Consider the following 27,307-nt stretch of genomic DNA (forward strand, 5'->3'; position numbering starts at 1 on the left):
GGCGTGGCACCAGGTGGCGGTCTTGGGCCCAGTGAGCAATGGGCCCTCTTCACTATAAACTGGGGGGAGAGCAACCCCTCATCCGTGATCGCCGCCAACATACGCTCAACATACAGCTCCATCCGTCCAGTATTGGTACTCTCCGAATTCCCAGTATGCGTACATTATTGCGCCTGCTGCGGGCTTCAATGTCCTCATTTTTGGCATCAATAATGCACATAAGCTTATCCATCTGCGCAACAGCATTACGTAGTTGTACCGTGACATCCTCTGTATCCGAAATCCTTTGCTCTGCCTCTTTGATTCGGGTGTCATGAGTGTCAAGTCTACCGGCCATGGTGTCTATGCGACTGGAGATGGTGTCCACCTTGTCGACCACTGTGGCGAAACCTTGTCGCATTTCAGTGAGGATAGTTTGCATATCCATGGCTAAATTACAGGCTTTGCTTCCAGCTATTAATATTATTATTATTAAGACAGTCTTGTATAGCGCATGGTTACCCTGGAGCATCCCAGCGCTTAACCAAACAGAATAATGCTTAAGGGAGTAGGAGGAACTGCGGTTAATAAAAGAGAAAAGTTTTCAGGTGTTTACGAAAACGCAAAAGGCATGGCTCAGAGCGCAAACTTAAAGGAAGTGAGTTCCAAAGGGTTGCGACCTTTACGGAGAATCTCCTACCTCCTGAACGGGCCTTTTTAACCCTAGGGATCTTGAGTAGATGTTTTTGGTCTGAGCGGAGTGTTCTACTTGCCTTGTAGGGGGTCACCAGCTTTTGTAGGGCGGGGGGGCCTTTACCTAGCAAGATTTGATGTGCAAGGCAGAGAGATTTAAATTTCACCCTTTCTCGCACCGGTAACCAATGCAAAGCCCTCAATGCGGGTTTAGCCGACCGTGACATAGAGATGCTGTTAAGCATTCGTGACGCCGCATTCTGAACTTTCTGTAGTTTGTTCAGAGTGGCCTCAGGGGCGCCCAGATAGATTGCATTGCTGAAATCCAATCTTGATATAATCAGGCCCTGGATCAGAAGCTTCCGGGATGGAAATGGAAGCAGGGGCAGCACTTTGCGCACAGATCGGAGAAGGCCGAAACAGACACCTGCCAGTTTAGTAGCCTGGGTCCTAAAGGAGAGATCTTGCTCCATCCAAATACCGAGGCTCTTGATCTCAGCCTTGGGTTTGGGAGGGGATCCCAGACAACTAGGCCAGGCAGCCAGGGGGAGTGAGGGACTTTTCTTCCCCATCAGCATTATTTCGGTCTTTGAACCGTTAAGCTTTAGTGCTGATTCCCCCATCCAAGTATGGACTTTGGATAGGCAGGAGTGCAGCACCTCGGGATTTTCTGTGGCCTGGGAAAGGGCAAACACCAACTGGGTGTCATCGGCATAGCTCACGATTTTGATGTTAAATGGAGCCACCACATTCTCCAAGGGGGCCATGTACACATTAAATAATGTGGGGCTCAAAGAGGAGCCCTGCGGCACTCCACAATGGAGGTGGGTGGATGCCGATCGTGCGCCACCTTCCCAGACCTGAAAAGTCCGATCGCTAAGAAATGACCTCAGCCATTTCAGCGCAATCCCCCGCACTCCGAAGTCTGACAGCCGTTGAAGTAACACTTGATGGTTAACAGTGTCAAAAGCTGCACTAAGGTCCAGGAGGATCACTGCCACTGATCCTCCTGAATCCAAAATGCATCTTGCTTCTTCGACGACTAGCTATCTCCTGGTCTCCGCTCTCTGGCGCCACAGGACCCTGCTTCGCACCCCTTTTGGATTCGAAAGTAAGTTGCAGCTGGCGGGCATCCAATTTATCCATGTCGTGTCTCACCACGCCACGTGGTGCAGTCAGGGCCGGCGCAGTGTTTCGCCAACGGCTGTAATGCTTCAGAATTGCCTCTATATGTTACCCCGCTGTGAAGACCAGATGCTGTGGCACACAGGAACAGACAGCCGCCAGGTAGTCAGAGCGGCAATATTGTTGAAAACAGGTCACCCGTATGCACCTCCCAGTGTTCCCAACGCAGGAAAACGGCAGTGTAGAATATATGAACCACCAGGTAGCTATCATAGATCATCTAGATTGTGTGTTAGCTATCCAATCAAATGTCACTTCGCTCTATGGCGACACCAGGCCAGGGAAAGGGTGGTGTGTGGCGCAGGTGGCAGCCCTCGGATGCAGTTGTCGTCGGCTTCAGATATAAGAAGTATGGAAGGGCACCCCCGTGCCTCCAGCCCCTCAGAGCCCTGAGGGGTTGTGCCTTTAGACTGAGCGCGGGTAGCACCAGTCACTGCCCCGGGACGGGAGAGTCAATGCTGTGTAATGGCCGCCGCCATTTTGCCTGCAGGTCGAGGCACTCAGGGGTATTGTTCAGGCGCCTGGCAGTATTCGAGCAGCAGGCTTTTTCACTGTCGCTGTGTATCCGCTCTGCTGGTACAGCGGCAGGCGACCCTCCAGTAGCTCAGTGGCACTCACCGCAGTACAGCTTCTGGGAGCGCCGATCAGGGCAGCAGTCCGGCCCGTCCCCACGTGGGATCCCCGGGACTCGCGTGAGCTCCATACCTGCCTCAGAGCTCCGAGCCTCAGGACAGCTCCTGTCGTGGGCACCAAGCAGCAGCCAGCCAGGGTTCGGCGAGCGTCAGAACCAGGCCATATCCGCACCGCCCGCTCCAGCACATTACCAGCGATCAGCGGACATGGAAGTTACACGCTTTTGTGGACAAAAAACACAGGATAATTGCAGGATTCCGTTCCGGACTGCAGGAGCCTCACAGGACTGCAGCCATTCCGCAAGCGCGCCACCTAGCGCCCCCCAATCGGATGCAATATTTAAATAGATTCATGTACCGATCCAGGAACTTGTCCCAAGACCTTTTTTTTCTACTCACCCTTATTTTCAGTCTACCCTTATTTACTCTTTTCTCTCTGTATGATACCCATTCTCTTTCCGTGAAGGCAATTTCATTGTATGAATTATTACCTAAATATTAGGTGTGCAAAAGCAGGCAATCTGGATGAATTTCTAAATGAAAATCTAAACTAAACCTCAGATCCTTACTGTGCATTTGGATGAGTTTCCATAATTGTTAGCTCAGCTGCTCGTGCTCATGGCTAATATCTGGTTACTTTCACCCTTTGGACAAAGTTACAGCAATTGCAGGGAACATTTTTGCTTAGGCTCCATTCTGTTATTTCAATGGGTTTTATAAACCTGTGGAAGTGGTAAATCCAGAAGGGTGAGTGTTTTAAAGTAAACACCACTCACATGCTAGTACCGGCCAGAAAGACAGGACTTCTTGGGGACCCCTTGTTTTGATTTGTTGGGTCATTTTGGGGAATTTGCTGGATCCTATTCAGAAGGAAAAGGCGGCCTACTTTGCTTACGAATTAAGTAGTAGCATCAATCCCACTAAAAGTATTTTTTCAATACTCAAAGATCTCAAAGCGGCAGGGACATCTACAGCGCCTTTGATTTCGTCTCATCAGCAATGTGAGGATCTTGCCGCCTTGTTTATCAAGAAGGTGGAGAACATCTATAGGGCCTTTACCCTCACCTCGATTAGTTAAGGTCCCGTTCATAGACCCCTCTCCATCCCCACTCTTACAGTCTCCCCTCGATCTCCCAAGATGAGTTGCGTATGTTACGTAGCAGGATCAAATCAGGTTCTCCTACATTCCCCTTAAGCCTGAGCAATTTCTGAAATTATGCTTTTGCTCCTTATGCCTCTATGTCAGCAGATCAACATGTCCCTGTCCATTGCGGCTGTCCCCAGTGCTTATAAACAAGCCATGGTGGTCCCTCTGTTAAAGAAACCTACATTGCACACCGCCAAACCGGAGAACTTTCGCCCCATCTCTCTCCTGCCATGGGTGTCCAAGATTGTTGAGGCTTATATTAACTCTGACAGGATTCCTGGAATACAACAGCACACTTGACTCCTCTCAGAATGGTTTCCACACGGATCACAGCACGGACCCATCTCTCCTAGCTGTGACCAAACATCTGATGGAGGCCTTAGATGCTGGACGCATTTCGGCGCTGGTTCTATTAGATCTCAGCGCCATGTTCGACATGGTATCCCATAAGATTCTGCTGCAACAGTTGGAGGAGGCTTGCATTGAGGGCCCGGTCTTGGGATGGTTCACCTCTTCTCTTTCTGAGAGAACCTTCCTGGTGTCAGCACCTCCTTTTGCCTCCCTAATACATACTATCAAACCAGGGGTTCTCTATTCAACCTGTATGTCCAACCGTTATCAGCAGTGGCCAGGAGCAGAGGACTAACAGTAGTATAATATGCTGATGATAGTAGCACTCTCTGATGACTCCACGTAGGATGCACTCACGTTTAGGACCGATCATGCAGCTGTTGCAGAGTGGATGACTGCCAACTGCCACCAGTTTAACGCCAGCAAATCTGAGATATTGCTGATAGGGAGAGATACTGAGCTGTGGAGTGAGCGCTGGTTGCCTGTGACTTTGGGATGTGCCCCCGCCCCCAAACAGGTGGTTAAAAACTTGAGTGTATGGGTTGACTCGGCCCTCAGCTTCCAGGTCCAAACCAAAAAAGTTGCGGGGACCTGTTTTGGACTCTTGCGAGGGCTCAAACCGCTGTTGTTGTTTTTTTTTTATCCCTCAATCCATCAAGTTATCGTCCAGGCCTCCATTATGTCTAGGCTGGATTATGCCAGTTCTCTTTACCTGGGGGTTAACAAGGCTTAACCTCTACATCTGCATAGGGTCCAAAATGCGGCTGCAAGAACTCTCCATGGTCTTCCTATAATTTGTTCTACGATCAATGTCATCCACCGACTTCTCTGGCTGCCGGTGGCGAGGCGCATCGAGTTAAAGTCCCTCTGCATCGCCTATAAAATGATGAATCTTTTCTCCCCAGGTATCCTGGCAAACCTGCTTTCACCTTATACACCCACTCGCCAACTACGATCTAATGGCCAGCATTTGGTGGTTGTTCCTCGAGTGAGGAAGGTGCGTGCAGGAGGACACTCCTTCCGCACCCTGGCTGCAAAACTTTGGAACTCTCTTCCTGCGCACATCCATAGCAGTGACACCTACCTGGCATTCCACAAGGCCATTAAAGCACACATTTTTCCTTTGCTATAAGTTTTGTCATCTGTTAGTAGCCTCCCAACTTCTGCCTGTTAGCACTGGGACACCCTTTCGCTGGGGCAGCTGTGCCCTATACAAAATTCATAACATAACATAACATCTTCTCTCTCCCTCCCTTTGATTATTTACTAAGTGACAAATCAAGTCAGCTTTTCAAGATATTCACTATGAATATCAGGCCAACCTACAAGCTGCATGTCACAGGACATTTATTACACAACATTATACAAATATTTGCATATTTGTTGGTCATTATCAAACGTGACTACATTTTCATGCTCAGTGGGTTGTCATGTCTGCACTAATTAGTGTTCATAGACATCTATTGCTCAGTGGTACATCTATTGCTCAGTGGCACATCTATTCTTCAGTGGCACATTTATTCTTTAGTGGTACAGCTAGTCCTCAGTGGTACAGCTAGTCCTCAGTGGTACAGATAGTCCTCAGTGATACATCTAGTCCTCAGTGGTACATCTAGTCCTCAGTGGTACATCTATTCCTCAGTGGCACATCTATTCCTCAGTGGTACATCAACTCCTCAGTGGTACATCTATTCCTTGGTGGTACATCTATTCCTCAGTGGTACATCTAGTCCCCAGTGGTGAAACTGGGGAGAGTACTGCCAAAGATAAGCGAAAGGGGAGTTCTGCATTACAGGTGTAGTTGGCGGATGGGAGGCATGTGCTTACATTTTTGTTTGTTTATACTTTTGTCCTAAAAGGTTGCGGGAAGACCTGCGGGTGTGTGTGGCTGACTTTGGACTCTCCAGAAAAGTCTACAGCAAGGATTATTACCGGCAGGGTGTGGTGTCGCGGATGCCGGTGAAGTGGATGGCAATCGAAAGCATCACAGAGTGCATCTATTCACCCAAAACGGATGTGGTAAACTGCTCTTTTTTTTAACGAGTGGCACTAATGCCTGGTGCGTTACACTGTTTGTTCTGTTCATCCTTCCTGACTCTGTGCTTGGGTCGCCTTTGTTTTGAACATGTTGCACTAGTGCTGCTTCTTTGAAGAGCACCAGGCTCTTGGCCTTTGTCCGCCTGCTCTTGTCCGCATCTTTATGTGTGCTGTGTGTTGCCAACACTAGTGCTGGTTTTGATTTTCCCTTAAGGCACTGTAGTGCTTAATCTGTAAAAAAAATAAGTACCAGGGCTCTCGTCTTGAAGCCACTGTACTAACCATCACACTCCTACAAGTGTGACAATTAAGACTATTTCAGGCCCCCAAAGCTATGAGAATGGCTTGGGCAGCAGGTAATAGTCATTTGTAATGTATATAGCCAATGCCACCTTGTGGCAGACTGTCACAAGAACCAGTATTGACATTTAAGTGCTGATCCCCAGCCCCAGAAACCACCAGCTCAAATTAAGAAGTGGTCGCTCTTTCCCTGGATTGTCAGTGTTTCTCCCTAGGAGTTTATCTTCACTAAAGATGGATGTCTAGCTCTGATGTCTACCTCTTTCCTCTCTCTAGCCCTGTGCCTTTCCTCTTTGGTGTGAGTGAGCTGCAGAAACTCCAACCCTGTCCCAGATCTGAGGCCCTCATGCTGCTGCCTGATTTTCTGTATGTTCACCCTTGCAACACTTCAGGTCCATCTGTTTGTTTTTCCTTAGTGGTCATTTGGAGTCACCATGTGGGAAGTATTGTCCTGTGGGAAGACCCCATACCCAGGCGTGCAGAACCATGAAATGTACCTGCACCTACAGGGGGGACATCGCATGGAGAAGCCCCCAAGGTGCCCAGATGAGTTGTAAGTTTCTGAAGTATCCCAGTAAGGAAGTCATGTTCTGATAAATGTATTACTATGCATTCTGTAGCTCTGTAGTTGTTTGATACATCATGTCGCTGTCCAGTTCTTCAGAGATGTTCTCATTCATTGGGGCAGGGACTTAAGGGACAAATGAGAAATATTAAAGTAGTTGTACTTTTGCGCTCAGTACCAGGAAGTAATGATGCAAGTAATGAGTGAAGAAATATTCAGTTCACTTAAACGTGGCACGCCAGCTGGCCTTATGATTGGACCCAACATTGCATGCGTATCTCATGACTTTAGGCTTTTCATTAAGTGTTACAAAAGCCCATGCCCTGTTGGTGTTCGTGCTGCTCAGTTGGAGAGAGTGAAGTAATGGCAGCCAAATAGGCCACTACCGATTCCTCACTCCTTGCCCCACTAATCCCATTGGACTATTTTTGGCCCTTCAGTCTGCACATCCCCAGACCAGTCGACTTCTAGGAGAATTTGACTGTGCGTCTGGTGGGGTCCTGGAGGGGTGGGACTTTGTGTCAAGCACAGCCTGAAGCACTTCTACCTGCCCCCAAGCGTTCCATCAAATATACCCACAAAAGCTTTTAAGACTGCGGCCAAAGATCTGAGGAGGTTTCATGCTCCGAAAGAGACTTCAGCAACGCATGGCATCCAGCATAAGTTGGATACCCTCTCCTTGAAGGGATTCCCAGCTCATCTTTTGTTCCACTGTGTGATATTGGCTCTTCACTGGGAGGAGACCATGTGAGGGGAGCTGATATTGTGTGTCACATGGTGGCACAGCATGAGTTTACAGATCTACATCCCACTCCTTCCTTCTATCACAAAGCGTGACCATCACTCACCATTGGTAATGGGCAAAGGGTGAAAATAGCTGAAGCCACACTCTGTGCCACAGTCTTTTACATTGTGTGCCATATGTGCAGGCCACCATCCAACCCAATGTACCTGCATGCTCTCCCTAATGCTAGAGGTAATCAGAGCCTATATCTGTGTTCCGCTGAGGCCCTGATGCCCATTGGCAACCAGGTCCACAACACCCTGTCCATCAAAAACACCATTGGATCAGGAAGAAGACAAACTGGCACACTGGTCTGGGTGCTAGGCCTCCTTAGCCACCCACTCGCATATTCAGATCAATGCTTCAGTCTTTGGGCAAACGGCATCTCAGCCAGTGAGGATCTGGTTTTGATACTACTTTTGCAACCCGACAGCGGCGCACTAGGAAATGTAGCAACTTTAACATGTCCATGGAATTTTCGTGGCCCATTGAAGTAGCACAACCTCCAGCTTTGTAAAGCAATGTCTTCACTAGCCTAAGTTTGACCATATACAGGGTAATAGGCTGTGGCATCCTTAACCACAGAGAGGCACGCTTACAAGGTTTGGCGGGAAAGTTATGCTGTGTCATAGTCAGGGCCACTGAAATTATGCGATTCTATGGCTGCGTATTAAAGGCAGGGGAGACCCAATAAACCCTTGTAGGCTTGGGCAATGAATATTTGAAGACACAATGTGCTACAAGGGATTAGTTTTTGGAAACAATAAATCCTAGTTGTGAGTCGTACATATGTAACAGACTCAAGTGTATCAACAGAGTATCACATTAAATCAGTAAGTAGAATTAATCAAAGGAAGGAAAAACACACGGAGATAGTGAGTTATATTTCTGAAACATTTTTATATATATTTAATGATGAAGCAATCAATTGACATCTTGGGAGACAGATATAAAGAAATAAATCCAAGCAAAAAACTGAGAACAGAGGTATAGATGATAATAACACTACAGTTCACAGCTAAAACATCAACTCCTGGTAGGTATGACAAACAAACCAATATAATTAATAAACAAAGGTCGTAGGTTGGTGACAGTGCAACGTTTTGGAGATGATGGAGGTGTCGATGTTTCGGTCTAATATGCAGTCGTCATGAAGACCATCATCAGGACAGAGCATTTCATTGCTGTAAAAAAACTCCCTGAAATTTCACGAAAGATATTTTCAAATTTAGATGGGCGGCAAGGACATCAAGTTGATTGAATCAAATCTTTAGTATGGTATACAGAGAAAACTTTCCACTGAATGGTTATGGAGCAGCTGAAAGTTGGGTAAACAGCGTAACTCTGTGTTTTTCAATATCGCAGCTTGAGAAGTCCAAAATATAGCGTCTCTGATCTGCATGCCGGGTCGTCAGAGTCTCTATCTTTTTCAAAAATCTTGCCTCTTTCTTCATCTTCATGTGAGCTCACATTTATATGAATCAGTTCAGGGCGTGCATTGCACAAAAACAAAAGGCTATTATATCACTCTACTACATCTATAATAACACCTTAGGCCACATCTGGGGTGCAAAAGACAACAGGCTTTCCTCTAGGTTCACTATTAGCATCATTTTTAGGGCGGTGGTGGATGGTCATCAGTGTTTCTAAGTTCATGATTACAATCCTTTCCAATTAATTGTCAGACAATGCAATGGTATCATTTAATATAGTGAAGTGAAATGTGTTTGCAATGATAAAAAATTCAAGACTTTTGAATTTTGAGGTGTCTTGCTCCTCTGAATATCAATGCTGCTTGAAGCAACTCTACAGAAGGTAGGAATCAAATACATACAAAAACAAATTGTTCTGAAGCAAGCGTGGTCTGACCAGCATGCTTTAAAACCATTTTTTTAGCTTTGTATTGTGAAACGCTGAAGGGCTGCTGGCAGGAACCATGGATAGCCCGGCCCAACAACAGAACTGGCCTCCACCAGCAGTAAAAATGACCCTCACATGCCAGCCCACGAGGAAAAACCCAGTGACCGGTATGGCCAATCTGGCCGTAGCCGGAAGCGTGGCACATTGCCAGCTGGCACTGCGACTCTCAATGGATCGCAATGCATGCCTAGTAATTATAATTGGATTTATATAGTGCTTACTACCCCTGAATAGGCGTTGAAGTGCTTTATGCAAGGCAGCATGCTGCTCCAGAAGCCAAGATTATTGCTTAATCCAGTGTTATTTGTTACTGTTGGTTTTTGGGATTAAACTTGTGCGTTCAAGTGAACCATTCCATGCACTTACTCCAGTTTCTTAATGGTAGATTAAGGTAATGGGAGTTAAGTGTTATCGTTTGGGCTGGGTGCAGACGTTTGTAGGGTTAATAGATGAGCTAGAAGAGGTCAGATGTTGTTTGTTTGCATGCTTGTGACTTTTATAATACAAGAGGTTGAGATCTTTGAGAGGAGCTGTGTGCAAATTGCTGAAATACTTTAATAGAGATGGCAAACTTGCAAGTGACTTAGAGAAGGTTGTGCTCAGAGAGAAAAGGCATGCAAAGGAAGAAGATAGTCATTTGAAGGTAAAAGGAGAGGCTCTCATCAGAAATTTTACGTAAACAGATCAGTTTTTAATGTTGGATTTTATTAATCAAGAGGGCGGTTTTTGAGAAAGCATGCAATATGAGGATACAAGACTCTAGACAGAAGCAATGATAACATCATTTTCATGTGACCATTGTGCTAAATTCGGTACCTTTGATAGGCACTAGATTTGGGTGAACAGTCTCTGCAATGCTAGACAATCTTTATACTGCATCTACAGCAAGGACCTCTGAATGATTCAGGGGTTGGAAACTTAACATAACAGCTAGGCGCAAACCTTCAAAGGGATTCAATCAATCAATCAGGTATTTGTAAAGCGCCAGGTCTTGAGGCTCTTCCTGAATGCTTGCAGTGTGTGGGCTCGTCTAATGCTGAGGGGGAGTTTGTTCCAGGTCTTGGCCTCCATGTAGGAGAACACTCTTCCTCCCACTCTGGCTCTGCAGATGTGTGGGATTTTGGCCAGGGAAAGGTCGGCGGAGCGGAGGTTTCTCTTTGGTGCGCAGAAGGAGATTCTTTTGTTGAGTTGTTGGGGCCCAGTGTTGTGGAGGGATTTATAGGCATGAGTGAGCAGCTTGAAAGTCACTCTCTTTTCGACAGGGAGCCAGTCGAGGTCTCGAGGTGCTGGGGATGTGGTCTTGTTTTGGAATGGCGAGGACAAGTCTGGCTGCGGCGTTCTGGACGGTATGGCGACTGAGAAGTAGAGATTTGTTGTTTCCGGCATAGTGGGCGTTCCCGTAGTCAGTCTGCCGGTTATGAGTGTGTGGGTGACGTTCTTTCTGGATTTGGGGGAGGGGGGTGCATTTGAAGGTCTTGTGGAGGATGCAGAGGGCATTGAAGCAGGTGGAAGATACAGCGTTGACCTGCCAGTTCATGGTGAGGGAGGAGTTGAGTATGAAGCAGAGGTTGCGGGCGTGGTCCGTGCGTGTGGGAGGGTTGCCGTGGACGGTGAGCCACCAGGTGTTGTCCTATGCGGAGGGGTTGGGTCCAAGGACGAGGACTACTGTTTTTTTCTGAGTTGAGCTTCAGGCAGCTGCTGCTCATCAGGATGCAACGTCTTTCATTCCTTCCTGGAAACCCAGTCTGGTAATGTCAGGTTCCTTGGTGAGGGAGAGGATGAGCTGGGTGTCCTCGGCATAGGATATTATGCTGAGTCCGTGTTTGCTGACGATGGTAGTGAGGGGGGGGCCATATAGATGTTGAAGAGTATGTGGCTGAGTGAGGATCCTCGGTGTACTCCCCAGCTGATCTCTGTGGGTTCGGAGAGGAAGGGCATGTGTCTGATTCTTTGGGCTTTGCTGGTGAGGAAGGAGTGGATCTAGTCTTGGGCAGTTCTCTGTATGCCGGTGTCGTGGAGTCTGGCGGTTAGTGTGCGGTGCTACTAGGATTCTGCTAATGCTGGAGCAGATGTCTTCTCAAATTTTGTCACACAATATTCATTGTAAAGCAGAGTAGGAACCATTTGGGATGCCTCTGGTTTGACATGGCAGAAGCTGGAGAGCGAGTACACCTTCACCAGTCAGTGGAAGTGTGTTGCCTGCATTCCTGGGACTGGAGGATGGAGATCCAGACACTGAAATGCAGGACTGTACCAGCAAGGGGATGCTGTTTAGATTTCCTGAAGACGTGCCCTTTCGTAGGTGGTAGGGCGAGGACAGGGCCGGACTGGCCGTAGCGGGTACGGGCATTCCCCCGGTGAGCCGCATGGGTGGGGCCGATTTGGCGCGCCTGGGGGCACCCCTAACCCCCCCCGGGGGCTGGGGGGGCTGCCGAACACTTTGCCAGGGCTGGTTTTGGTTCCCAGTCTGGCCCTGGGCGAGGAGGGGAACTGCAGATGATTCTGTTGTGTAAGGTGAATGGCAGGCCTTTGGTGAGGTCCAACCTTTAGGTTTAAAGTATTTTATTGCAGCATTGAAAGAAAAAGGAAACAATACAGACAAATAATCACAGGTGTCCCACCGGGAATAGTGCAAACAGTTCGTTACAGACTTGCGATACGCTCGTATAGTGTGTTGGGCACACCATGCTCCGGCTCCTTATGGCGAGTGCACCTGCGGGTGGGACAAACCAAAAAAAGGAAAACAATACCCTCTCAACCAACTGCCCTCCTCCCTCCCCTCCCGAGTCCCTCCCCCCACCCTCTGTACTGTGCTAACGATCTCTCCTCTCCCCACCATAGCAGCATAGTCATCCAATATTCCCCCCTAGCTATCATGTCAGGCAGTTCAGTTGGACGGGGCTGACTGGGACGTCAGCCGTAGCAGTCTGAGGTATCTAGGACAGGTAATTTCCCTAAATTCTGACTGTAACAATGTATGGAATGGCAGCCACAGCTCTTCAAATGTGTCCACATCCCCCGCCACCACCAGGGACATCTTCTCCATTCCTAGGACATGCCACAGTCTATGTAGCCAACCAACAACAGTAGGGAGCGTGGTAGTGCGCCAGTGAATGAGTATGTTCTGAATCGCCGAGCCCAGGGCAATCGCTATCTGCCTGCCTTTCTTAGATCTTAGGGGGTACATCAAGCCATTTGGCAAACCTATCAGAACATAGGCAGGGAAGCGGGGCAATTCAATGTCAAAGCACCGGTCTATCTCATTCAAAACTTCTTCCCAGTAGGGAGTCAGTAGGGGGCATTCCCATAGTATATGAGTGAGTGTGCCAGTCTGTCCACAGTCTCGCCAACAGGTCCGTGGAATGGTATGGTTCATTTCATGAAGTTTCTCGGGGGTGCGATACCAGTAAGTGGATAGTTTGGTGAATGTTTCAGTGAGCCCAGAGTGATAAGCAGAGTGTCGTGCCCGGTAAGAGATGTGGTCCCAGTCAGTGTGGCTTAGCGATCGCCCCAGCTCTCGTTCCCAGCGCTCTCGTCCGGGATTGTAGATATGAAAAGTGGGGGGCTGCAAGAGTTTATAGAGATCTGAGATAAGCCTGGCGTCTGAGGAGCGTGTAGCTAGCCACCTTTCATAAGGCATGAGCTTCCGGTCCGCCAAGGCACGTATCTGCGGTTGGAGCGCCCAGTGACGAGCCTGCATGTATCTCATGCGTTCCGTCTCGGGCAGGCCGAAGTCCCGTCTAAGGTCCTGGAAGGAGACGACGCCTTCTGGGCCGTACACATGAAATAAGGCAGAGCACCGGGCCGCACGCCAGAGCGCAAAGGCTCCAGGTTCCATACCAGGGCTGAAGTCCGGGTTTCCGAGTATCAGCGTAAACGGGGAAGGAAAGGTGGTAAGTTCATGTTTGGAAGACACGGCATCCCACACTTGGAGCGGAACCCGTGTGACGAAAGACGCATAGAGGTTGGGAGGTCGGTGGGCTCGGCGTAGGAAGGGCACTTCCTGCAGTGTTCTGCCCGCCACCGCCTGGTCCTGAAACAACCAGTGTTTATCAGATTCCCAACGACTCCACTCTACTAGGTAGCGTAGTTGTGTAGCCTGGAAATATTTGTGTAAGTCCGGTATGCCAAGCCCCCCGGACTCAGGCGCCAGCGTGGATAAGGTTCTTTTGAGCCTGGGTTTACGGCCTTGCCATACAAAGCGTGCAATATCAGACTGGGCTTGTCTGAGCCACCCCTTAGGGGGTTGTAACGGGAGGGCCCGAAAGAGATACAAGACTTGCGGTAGAAGGGTCATTTTCACCGCGGCTATTCTGCCCAGCAAAGACAATGTGCCTGTGTCCCAACGGGTCAGTTCTTCCTTAATTTTCTTGCTTAAGGCCGTGTAATTAGCTGTGACCATGGCAGGAAGAGAGGGCGCTAGAAGAATTCCCAGGTAGGGCACTTGGTCCTTAGACCAGCTCAGAGGGAAGAGCCTCTGCAAGTCAGCTCTAGTGGTGTCAGACAGCGAGATGTCGAGGGCTGCTGATTTCCCAAAGTTCACCTTAAATCCTGCCACAGTCGTGAAGGTTTCCAGCTCCTCAATACAAGCAGGCAGCGACCTCCTAGGGTCATCGAGCGTCAAGATCACGTCGTCCGCGTAGAGGCTAAGGGTGTGGACAAACTCCCCCATGCGGACGCCTGTCACATCAGGGTTCTGGCGAACCCTCTGAGCAAACGGCTCCATATAAAGGGCAAAGAGCAGCGGCGATAACGGGCACCCCTGCCTGGTGCCCCTCTCTATCGCGAACTTCTGGGAGCTGCAACCGTTCACTCTCACCACTGCAGACGGGAATCTATAGCAGTTGAATATCAGGTGCCGAAACTTCTCTCCTATGCCGATTTTACACAACACTTTCTCTAGGTAAGGCCAGTGCACTCTATCGAACGCTTTCTCCGCGTCTATAGAGAGGAGCATGCGTTCCCCGGGAATCCGGGAGGCCTTCTCCAGTATGTGGGTCACCCTTTTAGTATTATCAACTGTCTGCCTGCCTGGGACAAACCCGGCCTGGTCCGGGTCAACCATACCCGGTAGGTGGAGTGCCAGACGCGCCGCAAGGATACTGGTGTATAGCTTCAGATCCACGTTCAGGAGCGAGATCGGGCGGTAGGAGCCGCACTCGGTCCGGTCCTTGCCCGGTTTAGGGATCACTGACACTGTCGCCTGGAGGAACTCCGGAGGGATAGCACCCGGTTCAGAGAATGAGTTAAACAGGCGCGTCAGCAGTGGCGCCAGATCTTGGCAGAATGTTTTGTAGAAGAGAGGTATGAAACCATCGGGTCCCGGAGCTTTCCCGTGTTTGAGTCAGGAAATGGCCGTGACCACCTCCTCAATCCGAATCTCCCGCTCAAGATGCTGGGCCTGGTCCGGCGTGAGGGAGGGGAGAGTTACCGACTCCAGATAGTCAGTCTAGGCTTGCGTTGAGGGGGGGGCACCCGTATAGAGATCGGTGTAGTATCTGCGAAAGCCTTCCGCAATCTGGCCATCCTCTGTGACTGTTCCTCCGTCGGGAACCGACAGTTCTTTCACCCGATGCTGCTGATGTTGTATGCGGAGCTTATTCGCGAGGAGCCGGCCACACCTGTCTCCGCCAGTGTAGTATTTGTGTTTCAGGCGTAGTACTGCGTACTCTGCCCTGTCCATGTCGAGCGCGGATAGGAGCTTCCTGGCGGCTTTAAGTTGCCTCCAGACTCGAGGGGCTCCTGTCCGCTGATGCACCTGTTCCAGCTCCCTCACCTTGCGTGTAAGTTCATCTTTTTTAAGCTGTCGGTCTCTATTCTCCGCTGAGGAGGCTGCAATAAACTCGCCGCGGAGCACCGCCTTTAAGGCGGCCCACTGTGTTGCGCGGGTGGTTTCATCGTTATCATTGTGATGCTTGTATTCGTCAATTGACTCACGGATATGTTTCACTACCGATTGTTTGTGCAGCAGAGTGTCCCTGAGATGCCAGATCCCCCGTGAGGGAGACACAGGAGGTAGTTGGAAAGTGCCCTCCACCGGGGCATGATCAGAGAGGGACAGGACCCCTCTATCAGCGGCCGAGGCCAGCTCAAACATCGGACCCGTCACCAGGAGATGGTCCAGTCTCGCATAGGATTTGTGGGCGTGGGAGTAGTAGGAATAGGTACAAGCCGTGGGATGGAGGCGGCGCCATACATCATGCAGGTCCAATTCCTCCAGGCGGGACCTAATCGAGTGTGAGAGCTCCCCCGTCTGCAGTCGTCTTTGCGCTGACCTGTCTAGGGACGTGTCGAAGACCATATTCAGGTCCCCTCCAATAACAATGTGTCTGTCAGGGGTAGTTGTCACTTCCTCCAGTGCCCTGTTCAAAAACTGTTCCTGATGGTCGTTGGGGCTATATATCGAGCCTACAGTGAACACCAGACCTCCCATCTTGACTCTGTAAGCTAGAAGCCTCCCCTTTTGTTCCGCTACCTTGTGTAGTATCTCCCCCTTGAACTTCCTAGACACCATGATCGCCACCCCTGCTGTTTTGGAAGTGCAGGAAGAGAAGAGCTGTGTGGGGAATTTAGGGGATCGTAGTCTGTGGCAGTCCTTAGCTAAAAGGTGGGTCTCCTGCAGAAGACAAATGTCTGCCTGTGTGTCATCAAGTAGGGACAGCACAGCCCTTCGTTTGACCGGACTATTCAGCCCCTTCACGTTCAGGGTGACAATCTTAAGGGCCATCAGTGAGGAGAGTACCAGTAGCGCTCAGCAAGTCGGGCTCGGCCCGCATAGCGAAATTCAAAGGCAACAGAACGCAGCCGCAGCACACAGTGAAAGCAAATGACATCATAGCACAGTACAGTCCCCGTATCCCCTCCCCCCCAACTGTGAAAACACCCACCCTGGAGCCCAACGCCACCCCATCCTCCTTGTCGTCCAGTGAACTTCCCAAACCCCAAACTTCCCCATTCAGCCCCCTCGCCCACCCCCGCATCCCCAACCATGCATAGTACTTCATTGTCCCAGTCTGGTCCTCAACGAACAAGGCTGTGGAAAGTTAGTCAAGTGGACGTCCAGCCACAACCCCCAGTGCTCCCGCCACCCCCCTACCCCCGGAACCCCCGCACCGGCAATGAAGATAAGGCTACTGCAATCTCCCCCCGGAGTATGTTCAAGCCGTCAAGGCCACATCACCAGCCGCCGTGGTCCTGGAAGCTTCTTGTATGGCGCTGGTCATTTCCGCCCGAATCGTAGGTGAGTCGGGTCTCGTGGGTGGCGGCGGGGATCATCGCCCTCGGGCCGGCAGCCAGCCGTCCCGTGTGCTTCGCCTACGACGAGGCGCTGGAGTGTCTGCGTCTGTCGCGGTGATTCCCAGCACTCCGCAAACGTCCTGGAGAGACCGGAGCTGGTGTAGAGCCCCATTCCAGCGGAAGATGAGTCTAAAGGGATGACCCCAAGAGTACTGTGTATCATGTTCCCTCAAAAAATCCGTAGCAATTTTAAAGGGCTTCCGTTTCTGCAGCGTTATTGCGGACAAGTCCTGGTACAGAGCCACTTGGTGGTCTCGGAAACGTAAAGGCTGCTGTCGTCTGGCCTCACGGAGAATCCGCTCCTTCAAAGGGAAGTCCGACAGGAAGGCTAAAATGTCTGGAGGAGGCGCCGAGGCTCGCCGGGGTCGGCCCACTCTGTGTGCCCTATCAATTCGGATCGTGAAGTCTTCAGATTCTCCCAGGATGTCACGAAACAGGGCCCCCAGGTAGGCAGCCACATCTTCTCCTTCTTCGCTGGATGGAACGCCTCGGACCCGGATGTTGTTGCGCCTAGACCTGTTTTCAAGGTCCTCGGCATGGGCCTGTAGGTCGATCTGTTGATCTCTGTCTCAGGACCTCTTGCTGTAGGTGCGTGATTTCTTCATCTCTGGAGTGGCCAGCCGCCTCCACCGTGTTCACTCTCTCACCCAGGGAGTCAACCTCTCGCCGAACTTCTCGAACCTCCCCGGCCACCTCCTGTTTTAAGGCTTGAAAATCCTCCCTCAAAGAGCTGAACAGCGACTCCAGAAAGGACCTAGTTACCGGAGGCTCCCCGCCTTCCGCACCCCGAGAGCTGGTCGGGGGGCTCGGGGCTGGCTGGTTCCTGTCTTGTCTCGGGGCGCCTCTGCCCAGCATGTCGGGTAAGGTCCGGTCTCCCTTCTTCGTTCCTCTGGCATTCGGCCAAAGTTCCACATGGGGAAGGTGAGGGACCCCCCAGTCCACGATCCGGCGTCCGGGCCCGCTCGACTGCAACTTGCAAGTAGATTGCTCAGTGGTAGGGACCGGGGAAGGGCAGGTCCTGCAGGCAGCGGGGGTGTTTCGGAGCGTTCGGTAGTCCGGAGTCACCCGGCAGGGGTGCAGGGCGGGGCTCGGGGCTGGGCCCTACAGCACAGGCCTCGCGGCCTACCTGATCCCCGGGTTTGCGTAGCTGCTTCCTGCCGGCTCCGCCCCTCTGCTCTCCGCTAATGCGGCCTCGCTCCGCAGGGGATGGCCGCGTCAAGGCCACGCCGGGGTCTCGCTGTCGTAGCACCCGCAAGCCACCGGACCTCTCTGTGCTTCGAGGCCTCCTCTCCGGACCTCTAGAGGCCTGCGATCGATGGTTCTTCAGCCTCTCGGCGACTTCTAAGACTGCTCTCGCCGTGGGCCGGCTCCGTTGCAGCACCGCCGCTGCAGCAAGGAAATTGGGGGTTGCGGACCGCTCCACAACACCGTGGAGTGCACTGGACGTGTTTCCCGCTCGATCCGGGGGAGATCAGCGGCGTAAGACGGTGCAGGGTTTCCAAGGGCTCGGGAGCTCACGGCAAGAGCGTCCTCTCAGCCCGCCATCTTCGAGGTCCAACCTTTAATGCTCCTTGATCACATCTTCAATTGGGCTGATGTCAGTGCAAAACCTCACACCTCTTTGTGACTATGTTGTGAGTGTTCCAGGCAGTGAGGGGTATCACTGCAGAATGCCTGTATCTAGAGAGCAGCCAGAGAAGGACACTTCAAAGGAGAACCTCCCCAAACCGGTTCTGCACCAGTTTCAATGTTCAGCAATAAAAAAACTCAAATTCTTCCAGTGGGACGAGCAGTACATCAGCACGAAAAAAGGAAGGCTTTTGTTAATCAAGAGAGCTATGTGCGCATTCCTGAGCCGCAATTACAACAGCAACACGAGGATCCGGAACCAGCATGTTGTAATGGTGATTATGATTCACAAAACACTAGTCCATTGCTAATTTGCACACTTCATGTGCAAAGTCCGTTCCACTAAATCTGCCAACACCAGGGGCCTCATTTATGAAGCTGTGCCTCACTTTTACGCTGCCGGTGCGTCACTTTTTGTGACGCACCAGTGGCGTAAAAAATGCGCCTTGTTGCGCCATATTTACAAAGTGACGCATCTAGGTAGATGCGTCACTTTATAAACCCCTGTGCCACATTATACCTGCGCCAGGTATAATGTATGCAATGGGGGTGTATTGACACAAGGAAGGGCCTTAGAAGTGATGCAGTGAAATTTTTGAGATTTCACTGTGTCACTTTTAGGACGCCGTTGCGTCAAAATCTTGCGCCTGCCTCACAGCAGGCGTAAGACTGACGTAGGCCCTTTCACATGAGGCTTGCCCCATGTGAAAGAACGCATTGCTGGAGTTGCGTCACTTTTGTGACACACTCCAGCATTGCGTCACTTTTGCACTTCCAGATACGTCAGAAATACTGACGTATCTGTAACTCCTTGTGACATGATGCGTCATACATTAAATATGACGCATCAGGAATGTCACAAGGAGTGCGCACTGAGAAGTGACGCATCGCTGCTTTCACGCAGCGATACGTCATTTCTCATAAATGAGGCCCCAGGTCTTTTGGCTTCGGAGATTTTGCTTTGAATCCAAAAAGTAGTTGTAAACTCGAACACTTACATTTTACCAGCTTCCGCCTTCATTTTGGAGTTAAAATCTTAGATAAACGTGCAACAAGGGCGCATGTTGATGTTTCTTGGAATCCATATTTTCTATTTCCCTAATTATAGTCGATGGTTGTGCGCTTTTTTGTTAAATACCTTTCCACTTCAACAGAGAGAATAACTAAAGAGGTGTAAGAATTGTTGTCAAGGCAGGCCTACACACAGAGCTATAATTAAATCGACTAGCTGATAGAGAAGTCTAATTTTGGTTTCTGTGCAATATTTTTTTCCATGGGGTGAAACGTGTATACAAAATAAAAATAAAAATAATAATAATAAAAAAAAATATATATATATATATATATATATATATATATATATATATATATATATATACATATCGACAGTCACTCCTGAAGAACCGCCTCCGAACCAGCAGGAACGGCGAAGCAGGAGACAGACCACAGCTTTCAGGAAAAAGATTTATTGTTCCAGATTATTCTGTGAGTAACCAGACATGACGCGTTTTGAGCTAAACAGCCCTTGTTCACATATATATATATATATATACTATATTCAAATACAACTGGACTGCGGGAAGGGAGTGTGGACTACTGGTAGGCCATTACTTCTGAAAAGTTGGGGAGGGCTGCGGAAAAGTCAATGAAGTATCAGTGTGACACAGTCTGTACCAGAACTAAAAGAAACCAAAATAAGGTATAGTAAACTTGACCCGAACTTAACAGAGTGCTTCACATGAGCACCAGTTGCATTACAGAGACACATGCATTTTGTTAGAGACTGGGAGATTAAGTGATTTGCCCAGAATCACAGGATGTTTAGCGTCCCTGCCGAGACTCGACCCTGGTTCCCCAGCTTCACGGTCAACTGCTCCAGTCTTTCGGCCAATCCACATTGGCTTTTTTTATCGAATAACTCCATACTCACATGGTGCCCAATTCCTTTTTGTCTCCTGATTCACCATTATACAATCTGTTCCTGCACCCTAAAAGTGTTAAACGTGCTTATGTTTGCCATGATGTTATTCAGTAAGGGTTTTTGACTGCATTATTTTTTTTTAAATCCAAACTGCCATGGCTGTGTAGTGTGGTAAATTCTGCAGAAGTATTATGTACCAGGACTTACCTCCGTTTCTTTCTTTTTCTATGTTCTGTGCATTCTTTGCCTGCTCCAGGTATGACGCCATGTGCCGCTGCTGGCATGAGTGTCCAGAGCACCGCCCGACCTTTTCTGACCTTCATGGCACCCTTCAGACTCTTGAGACCTCTCTGCCATTGGACGTCGTGGGCGGCTGCGATGACGACAGCCTCTACATTAATGGCAGCCTCATGCAGCTGGGGGCCTGTGGATACACGGAAACATCCGACGATGGAGTCCGCCAGGCTAACGTTTATTTCCCAGCGCCGACGTGATGACGTCAGCTACCTCATACCTGAAGTGATGACCAGTGTCACTGACTGACATCTCCGAGGACATAGTAGTTCCAAATGCCAAATCACGCTGCCTCATTTTCTGCTTTTACTAATATCTTTTTATAAGTGGAATAATGCTCCGATTACGGATGTGCGCTAGAAGGCCTACAGACGAGCCCTTACTCCAATACGGGGGACTGAGAAAAGAGGTAAAGTCTGCAAACTTACTACATTGAACAGTACAGCCTAAGCAACAGCGCAAGCTTCCCCCCACATACACACAACAGGCAGAGAACAGATAACAACAGAGCTAGCTTTAAAAAAAATTCAGAACAGATGCAGCACCAGCAAAAAGCAGTGCAAGCTTCTCTCATATAAAAAAAATGGATTAACACAGGAAGGCACAATGCAGGCTTTCCTGACCCACAGTACAGGCAGAGCTCAGCCAAACTGGTTGAAGATGAGCATAAGGAGTGTAGACTTTCCTTACACGCAGAAAAGAAAAGCATGCAGACGATCCGTGCAAGCTTTCACCCCACTCACAAGGAACACATGTGGAACAGCAGAAGCAGTGCAAGCTTCTTTCACAAGTCAAAATAATACATGACAGGCGCCAGAAATAAAGGCTTCCACCACAGATACAAAACAGGTGCGCCAGTGGAAGCTCTCATGCACTGTTGTGGCATATCACAGCCACCAATAATGTGCATGTCATATACAAAAAAACACACTAGTGGTATCCACCTGCGGCATCAGGTGTGCAAGCTTTCACCTTGATCACAGAGTAGGTGGCCTGATGCAGGAGTACGAACATCTCTCGTACATAAAAATGGCGCCGCACAGGCAGCAGCAATACATACTTCCTGTATGCATACAAAATAGATCCAGCAGTGCAAGCTTCTTTCATACACAGAAATGGTGCAGTGATGCACATGATCTCTGGACACAGCACACCTACAGCATGGGTAGCAGTGGTCAAGACCAAGCCCGAGATGGTCGACCAAACCCTCGTGCACACTTAAGGTGCAGCCACCCTTCCTCCCCCGTCCTCGACATCAGGGGATGTCGGTCCGCCCCAACAACCTAGCTGCACAGCTGTGCAACTGCAATACTAAAAATAAAATGATAACAACAGACGTTCCATTATTATCATTTTAGTTTTACTTTGCACTGCTTTAAAGCAGTGGGGTGATGCTCCCCTGGCTTAGCGGAGGAGCCGCCCCTGGTCAAGACTTCTTTATACATATGAGACCGCATGGACATCAACAGGACACAGGCAGTGCAAGCTTTCCTAACAGTAAGAACCAGTAAGAAACGGATAGCAGCTTTGCATGCTTTCGCACAGAAGTTTTGCATGCTCAGCAGCGGAAGTGCAAGCTATCACCACACACACACACACACACACACGGTGCAACAGCAGTGCAAGTTTCTATCTCCCACTATGTATGGGAAGATCCGTAAACATCTTGGTGTACTCAGCCGAGACCTCCTACTCACAGTCAAGTACACCCAGTGAGTGCCTCCTGAGCTCTGTGTATGGGAAGATCTGTAAACTTCTTTTTGCATTCAGCCGAGACCTCCTACTCACAGTCAAGTAGACCCAGTGAGTGCCTCACGAGTTCTGTGCTAGTAAGATTGCTGGGTGAGTTGAGTTTTCACTGTTGAGATCCTTGTAAGATCTGCAGGTCACACGTTTGAATTCCATCACAGTCAACTCAAACTTTCATCCTTTTAACATCTATGAAATGAGTGAATTTTTTTGATTGAGTAATAATAATTGTATACAATATTCTATGTAAAAAAGTACTTTGGATAAAAAACATTACCTAAATAAAAGACTATTGTGGTCAGAATCAGATCAGAAACAGCTTTATTTGAATGCAATTTCATACAATGTGGAGAAGCGTGGCTCAATGGTTAGAGTGGCAGACCCTGATGCAGAGTTCTGGCCCGGACCAGGGTTCAATTCCCGCCTTGGTGGCTCTTGGACTCAATCTCCCCAGACCTGATAATTCTCTCCTCGGTGCCTAGTCTAATCATGCGTCCCACTCTGTGACTCTGGGCAATAGCTTGCTTAATCTCCACAACGGCCCCAGCAGCTCTTGGATGCCTGGCTTCACCTTGGGGTGCCCAGGAGTGGACATTTCACAGGAAAGCCAGGAAGGGTTCCACAGCAGTATGAATACAGCGCTACGAGACCTCAGGGTAGAAGTGCGCTATATAAATACAAACACATTTACAATCATAAAAGCGCATAAAAAAGCATACATGTTATTACACACTATTGTGGTAAAACTAGCAAGACTCCTGTTGAGTCAGGGATGAGATGGAGGTGGCAGCTTAGTAACACACACGCTCCAAGCAAGACAGACACAAAGCTCGAAAGCATGGATTACTTGAAGTGGGATGTTGATACACTTAACACATTCAAAGTAAACCTAAATACGGAAGAGATTAAAGAATGAATCAGACTGGAATAATGAAGTTGTGGCTTTTGGTGTCTTTTCTACTTTTCTCAGAGGACCTCAGACAGACTAGGGATGGAGAATGGATGCCTCTGTTAATCGGCATACCTGATTACATTGTTTCTCTAAACATGTGCAAAATCCTAATCATTCTCGTATACGGCATTACAGATTTCATTCTAATATCTTCATATAGCGATACAAGCTTCATTCTTGTAACATGGATTGCAGCAAAACAACAGGATATATGTAAATGCAAATTATTCACGAGTATAATGCATCCCTACGCCGCGCTCCCTATCATCAGCATACCTGGAGATCCTCACAGACCATTGTTTGACGTAGACTATTTCCCACTTAGTTTCCCACTTTTTTTATACATGCCATTTGATCTTTATATATTATTAGTGATGATCAACTCACTCTTGTCTCAGAATTCTGAATTTATCAAGGCTTAAAGTGACTTAAATCACATTCGGAAACATTATATCCATGGATCAAGGTGAAATGGGACCAATTTGGAATTGTATTAATGATGCCTTGATAAAGTACATAAAACCACGAAACATCCTGACTATATCATCGCGATAAATGTACCAAGAAGTACATCCTAGATAAAGCAGTTAATCTCCGGACCTTATTTGAGTGTTCTAGGGTTCCCCTGGTTGCTTTCTTGTCATGTTCCTACTCATGGCAATTCCTTAAACAGTGCATCACAAATCGTGAACTTTGAAGCTGTAGGCACAGCAGCTTTACTCGAATGTATGAAACTAACTGTGCCCTGCAGTGTTAGCTCCACTTTGGAATTTGACGTAGAGTCTGTGGCAGCAGCGTTGGCAGCAGGCCAGCTCCTCTTCCTCCTCCGGTGCACACCACCTTTATCAGTTACTCTGATCCTTCCTGAATGGTCCCATCCTTGGAAAGATCAGCTGCAGTTGTGGTTTTGTCTAGCATTGCTTCTAATCTGTTAGTTAAAGGCCCCCTTTTGTAGAAGCTCAGAATGGTACCAGGCATTGATCCCTGAGGGTGAGTATGTATCCCGCCATAAGTGTGGCAGGGTATGCTCAGACGTGAGTCCCTTGCTCACTTTGCCACTGGATTCAAGCAAGCCGGGCTGAAGACGGCTGGAATGCCAGAAACCGGTCCTCGGAAGCTTGTTTCCGGTCCAGGGAAGACATGGCTTGGCAGTTCGGGCTGGACTGTTCCCATGAGGCACAGGGTCAGACTGATTTGCATATAGCCATGTCTGAACTGGGGTGGCAGAGTGGGCTAAAGAACGGTGATGGATTAAACCCAGATCTTTTGACTGGGTGTGAGTGTTTGATTGATTCAGATGCTCCGTCCATCACCACCCCCTTTTGTACCGCTTTTGGCCGCCATAAGTGTGGCAGGGTATGCTCAGACGTGAGTCCCTTGCTCACTTTGCCACAGGATTCAAGCAAGACGGGCTGAAGACGGCTGGAATGCCAGAAACCGATCCTCGGAAGCTTGTTTCCGGTCCAGGGAAGACATGGCTTGGCAGTTCGGGCTGGACTGTTCCCATGAGGCACAGGGTCAGACTGATTTGCATATAGCCATGTCTAAACTGGGGTGGCAGAGTGGGCTAAAGAACGGTGATGGATTAAACCCAGATCTTTTGACTGGGTGTGAGTGTTTGATTGATTCAGATGCTCCGTCCATCACCACCCCCTTTTGTACCGCTTTTGGCCGCCATAAGTGTGGCAGGGTATGCTCAGACGTGAGTCCCTTGCTCACTTTGCCACAGGATTCAAGCAAGACGGGCTGAAGACGGCTGGAATGCCAGAAACCGGTCCTCGGAAGCTTGTTTCCGGTCCAGGGAAGACATGGCTTGGCAGTTCGGGCTGGACTGTTCCCATGAGGCACAGGGTCAGACTGATTTGCATATAGCCATGTCTGAACTGGGGTGGCAGAGTGGGCTAAAGAACGGTGATGGATTAAACCCAGATCTTTTGACTGGGTGTGAGTGTTTGATTGATTCAGATGCTCCGTTCATCACCACCACCTTTTGTACCGCTTTTGGCCGCCATAAGTGTGGCAGGGTATGCTCAGACATGAGTCCCTTGCTCACTTTGCCACTGGATTCAAGCAAGCCGGGCTGAAGACGGCTGGAATGCCAGAAACCGGTCCTCGGAAGCTTGTTTCCGGTCCCGGGAAGACATGGCTTGGCAGTTCGGGCTGGACTGTTCCCATGCGGCACAGGGTCAGACTGATTTGCATATAGCCATGTCTGAACTGGGGTGGCAGAGTGGGCTAAAGAACGGTGATGGATTAAACCCAGATCTTTTGACTGGGTGTGAGTGTTTGATTGATTCAGATGCTCCGTCCATCACCACCCCCTTTTGTACCGCTTTTGGCCGCCATAAGTGTGGCAGGGTATGCTCAGACGTGAGTTCCTTGCTCACTTTGCCACTGTATTTAAGCAAGCCAGGCTGAAGACGGCTAGAATGCCAGAAAACGGTCCTCGGAAGCTTGTTTCCGGTCCAGGGAAGACATGGCTTGGCAGTTCGGGCTGGACTGTTCCCATGAGGCACAGGGTCAGACTGATTTGCATATAGCCATGTCTGAACTGGGGTGGCAGAGTGGGCTAAAGAACAGTGATGGATTAAATCCAGATCTTTTGACTGGGTGTGAGTGTTTGATTGATTCAGATGCTCCGTTCATCACCACCACCTTTTGTACCGCTTTTGGCCACCATAAGTGTGGCAGGGTATGCTCAGACATGAGTCCGTTGCTCACTTTGCCACTGGATTCAAGCAAGCCGGGCTGAAGACGGCTGGAATGCCAGAAACCGGTCCTCGGAAGCTTGTTTCCGGTCCAGGGAAGACATGGCTTGGCAGTTCGGGTTGGACTGTTCCCGTGAGGCACAGGGTCAGACTGATTTGCATATAGCCATGTCTGAACTGGGGTGGCAGAGTGGGCTAAAGAACGGTGATGGATTAAACCCAGATCTTTTGACTGGGTGTGAGTGTTTGATTGATTCAGATGCTCCGTCCATCACCACCCCCTTTTGTACCGCTTTTGGCCGCCATAAGTGTGGCAGGGTATGCTCAGACATGAGTCCCTTGCTCACTTTGCCACTGGATTCAAGCAAGCCGGGCTGAAGATGGCTGGAATGCCAGAAACCGGTCCTCGGAAGCTTATTTCCGGTCCAGGGAAGACATGGCTTGGCAGTTCGGGCTGGACTGTTCCCATGAGGCACAGGGTCAGACTGATTTGCATATAGCCATGTCTGAACTGGGGTGGCAGTGTGGGCTAAAGAACGGTGATGGATTAAACCCAGATCTTTTGACTGGGTGTGAGTGTTTGATTCAGATGCTCCGTCCATCACCACCCCCTTTTGTACCGCTTTTGGCCACCATAAGTGTGGCAGGGTATGCTCAGACGTGAGTCCCTTGCTCACTTTGCCAGTGGATTCATGCAAGCCGGGCTGAAGACGGCTGTAATGCCAGAAACCGGTCCTCGGAAGCTTGTTTCCGGTCCAGGGAAGACATGGCTTGGCAGTTCGGGTTGGACTGTTCCCATGAGGCACAGGGTCAGACTGATTTGCATATAGCCATGTCTGAACTGGGGTGGCAGAGTGGGCTAAAGAACAGTGATGGAATAAACCCAGATCTTTTGAATGGGTTTGAGTGTTTGATTGATTCAGATGCTCCGTCCATCACCACCCCCTTTTGTACCACTTTTGGCCGCCATAAGTGTGGCAGGGTATGCTCAGACGTGAGTCCCTTGCTGACTTTGCCACTGGATTCAAGCAAGCCCGGGTGAAGACGGCTGGAATGCCAGAAACCCGTCCTCGGAAGCTTGTTTCCGGTCCAGGGAAGATATGGCTTGGCAGTTAGGGCTGGACTGTTCCCATGAGGCACAGCGTCAGACTGATTTGCATATAGC

At 49.4% G+C, this 27,307-nt stretch overlaps 1 protein-coding gene across 1 annotated transcript in view; it reads left to right on the plus strand.

Annotated features, from left to right (window-relative positions):
* The window catches only part of LOC147692051 (ephrin type-A receptor 7-like), a 228,622-nt gene extending 205,836 nt beyond the window's left edge, over positions 1 to 22,786 (plus strand). The window contains exons 13-15 of the mRNA XM_086938359.1: positions 5,847 to 6,006; positions 6,741 to 6,877; positions 20,696 to 22,786. Coding sequence (XP_086794485.1) covers positions 5,847 to 6,006; positions 6,741 to 6,877; positions 20,696 to 20,933 — 535 coding nt within the window. The 3' untranslated portion in view covers positions 20,934 to 22,786. The remainder of the gene's footprint in view (positions 1 to 5,846; positions 6,007 to 6,740; positions 6,878 to 20,695) is intronic.
* Positions 22,787 to 27,307: the final 4,521 nt, after the last annotated feature.

This window comes from Lissotriton vulgaris, chromosome 9, assembly GCF_964263255.1.
Source record: "Lissotriton vulgaris chromosome 9, aLisVul1.2, whole genome shotgun sequence".
NCBI lineage: Eukaryota > Metazoa > Chordata > Amphibia > Caudata > Salamandridae > Lissotriton > Lissotriton vulgaris.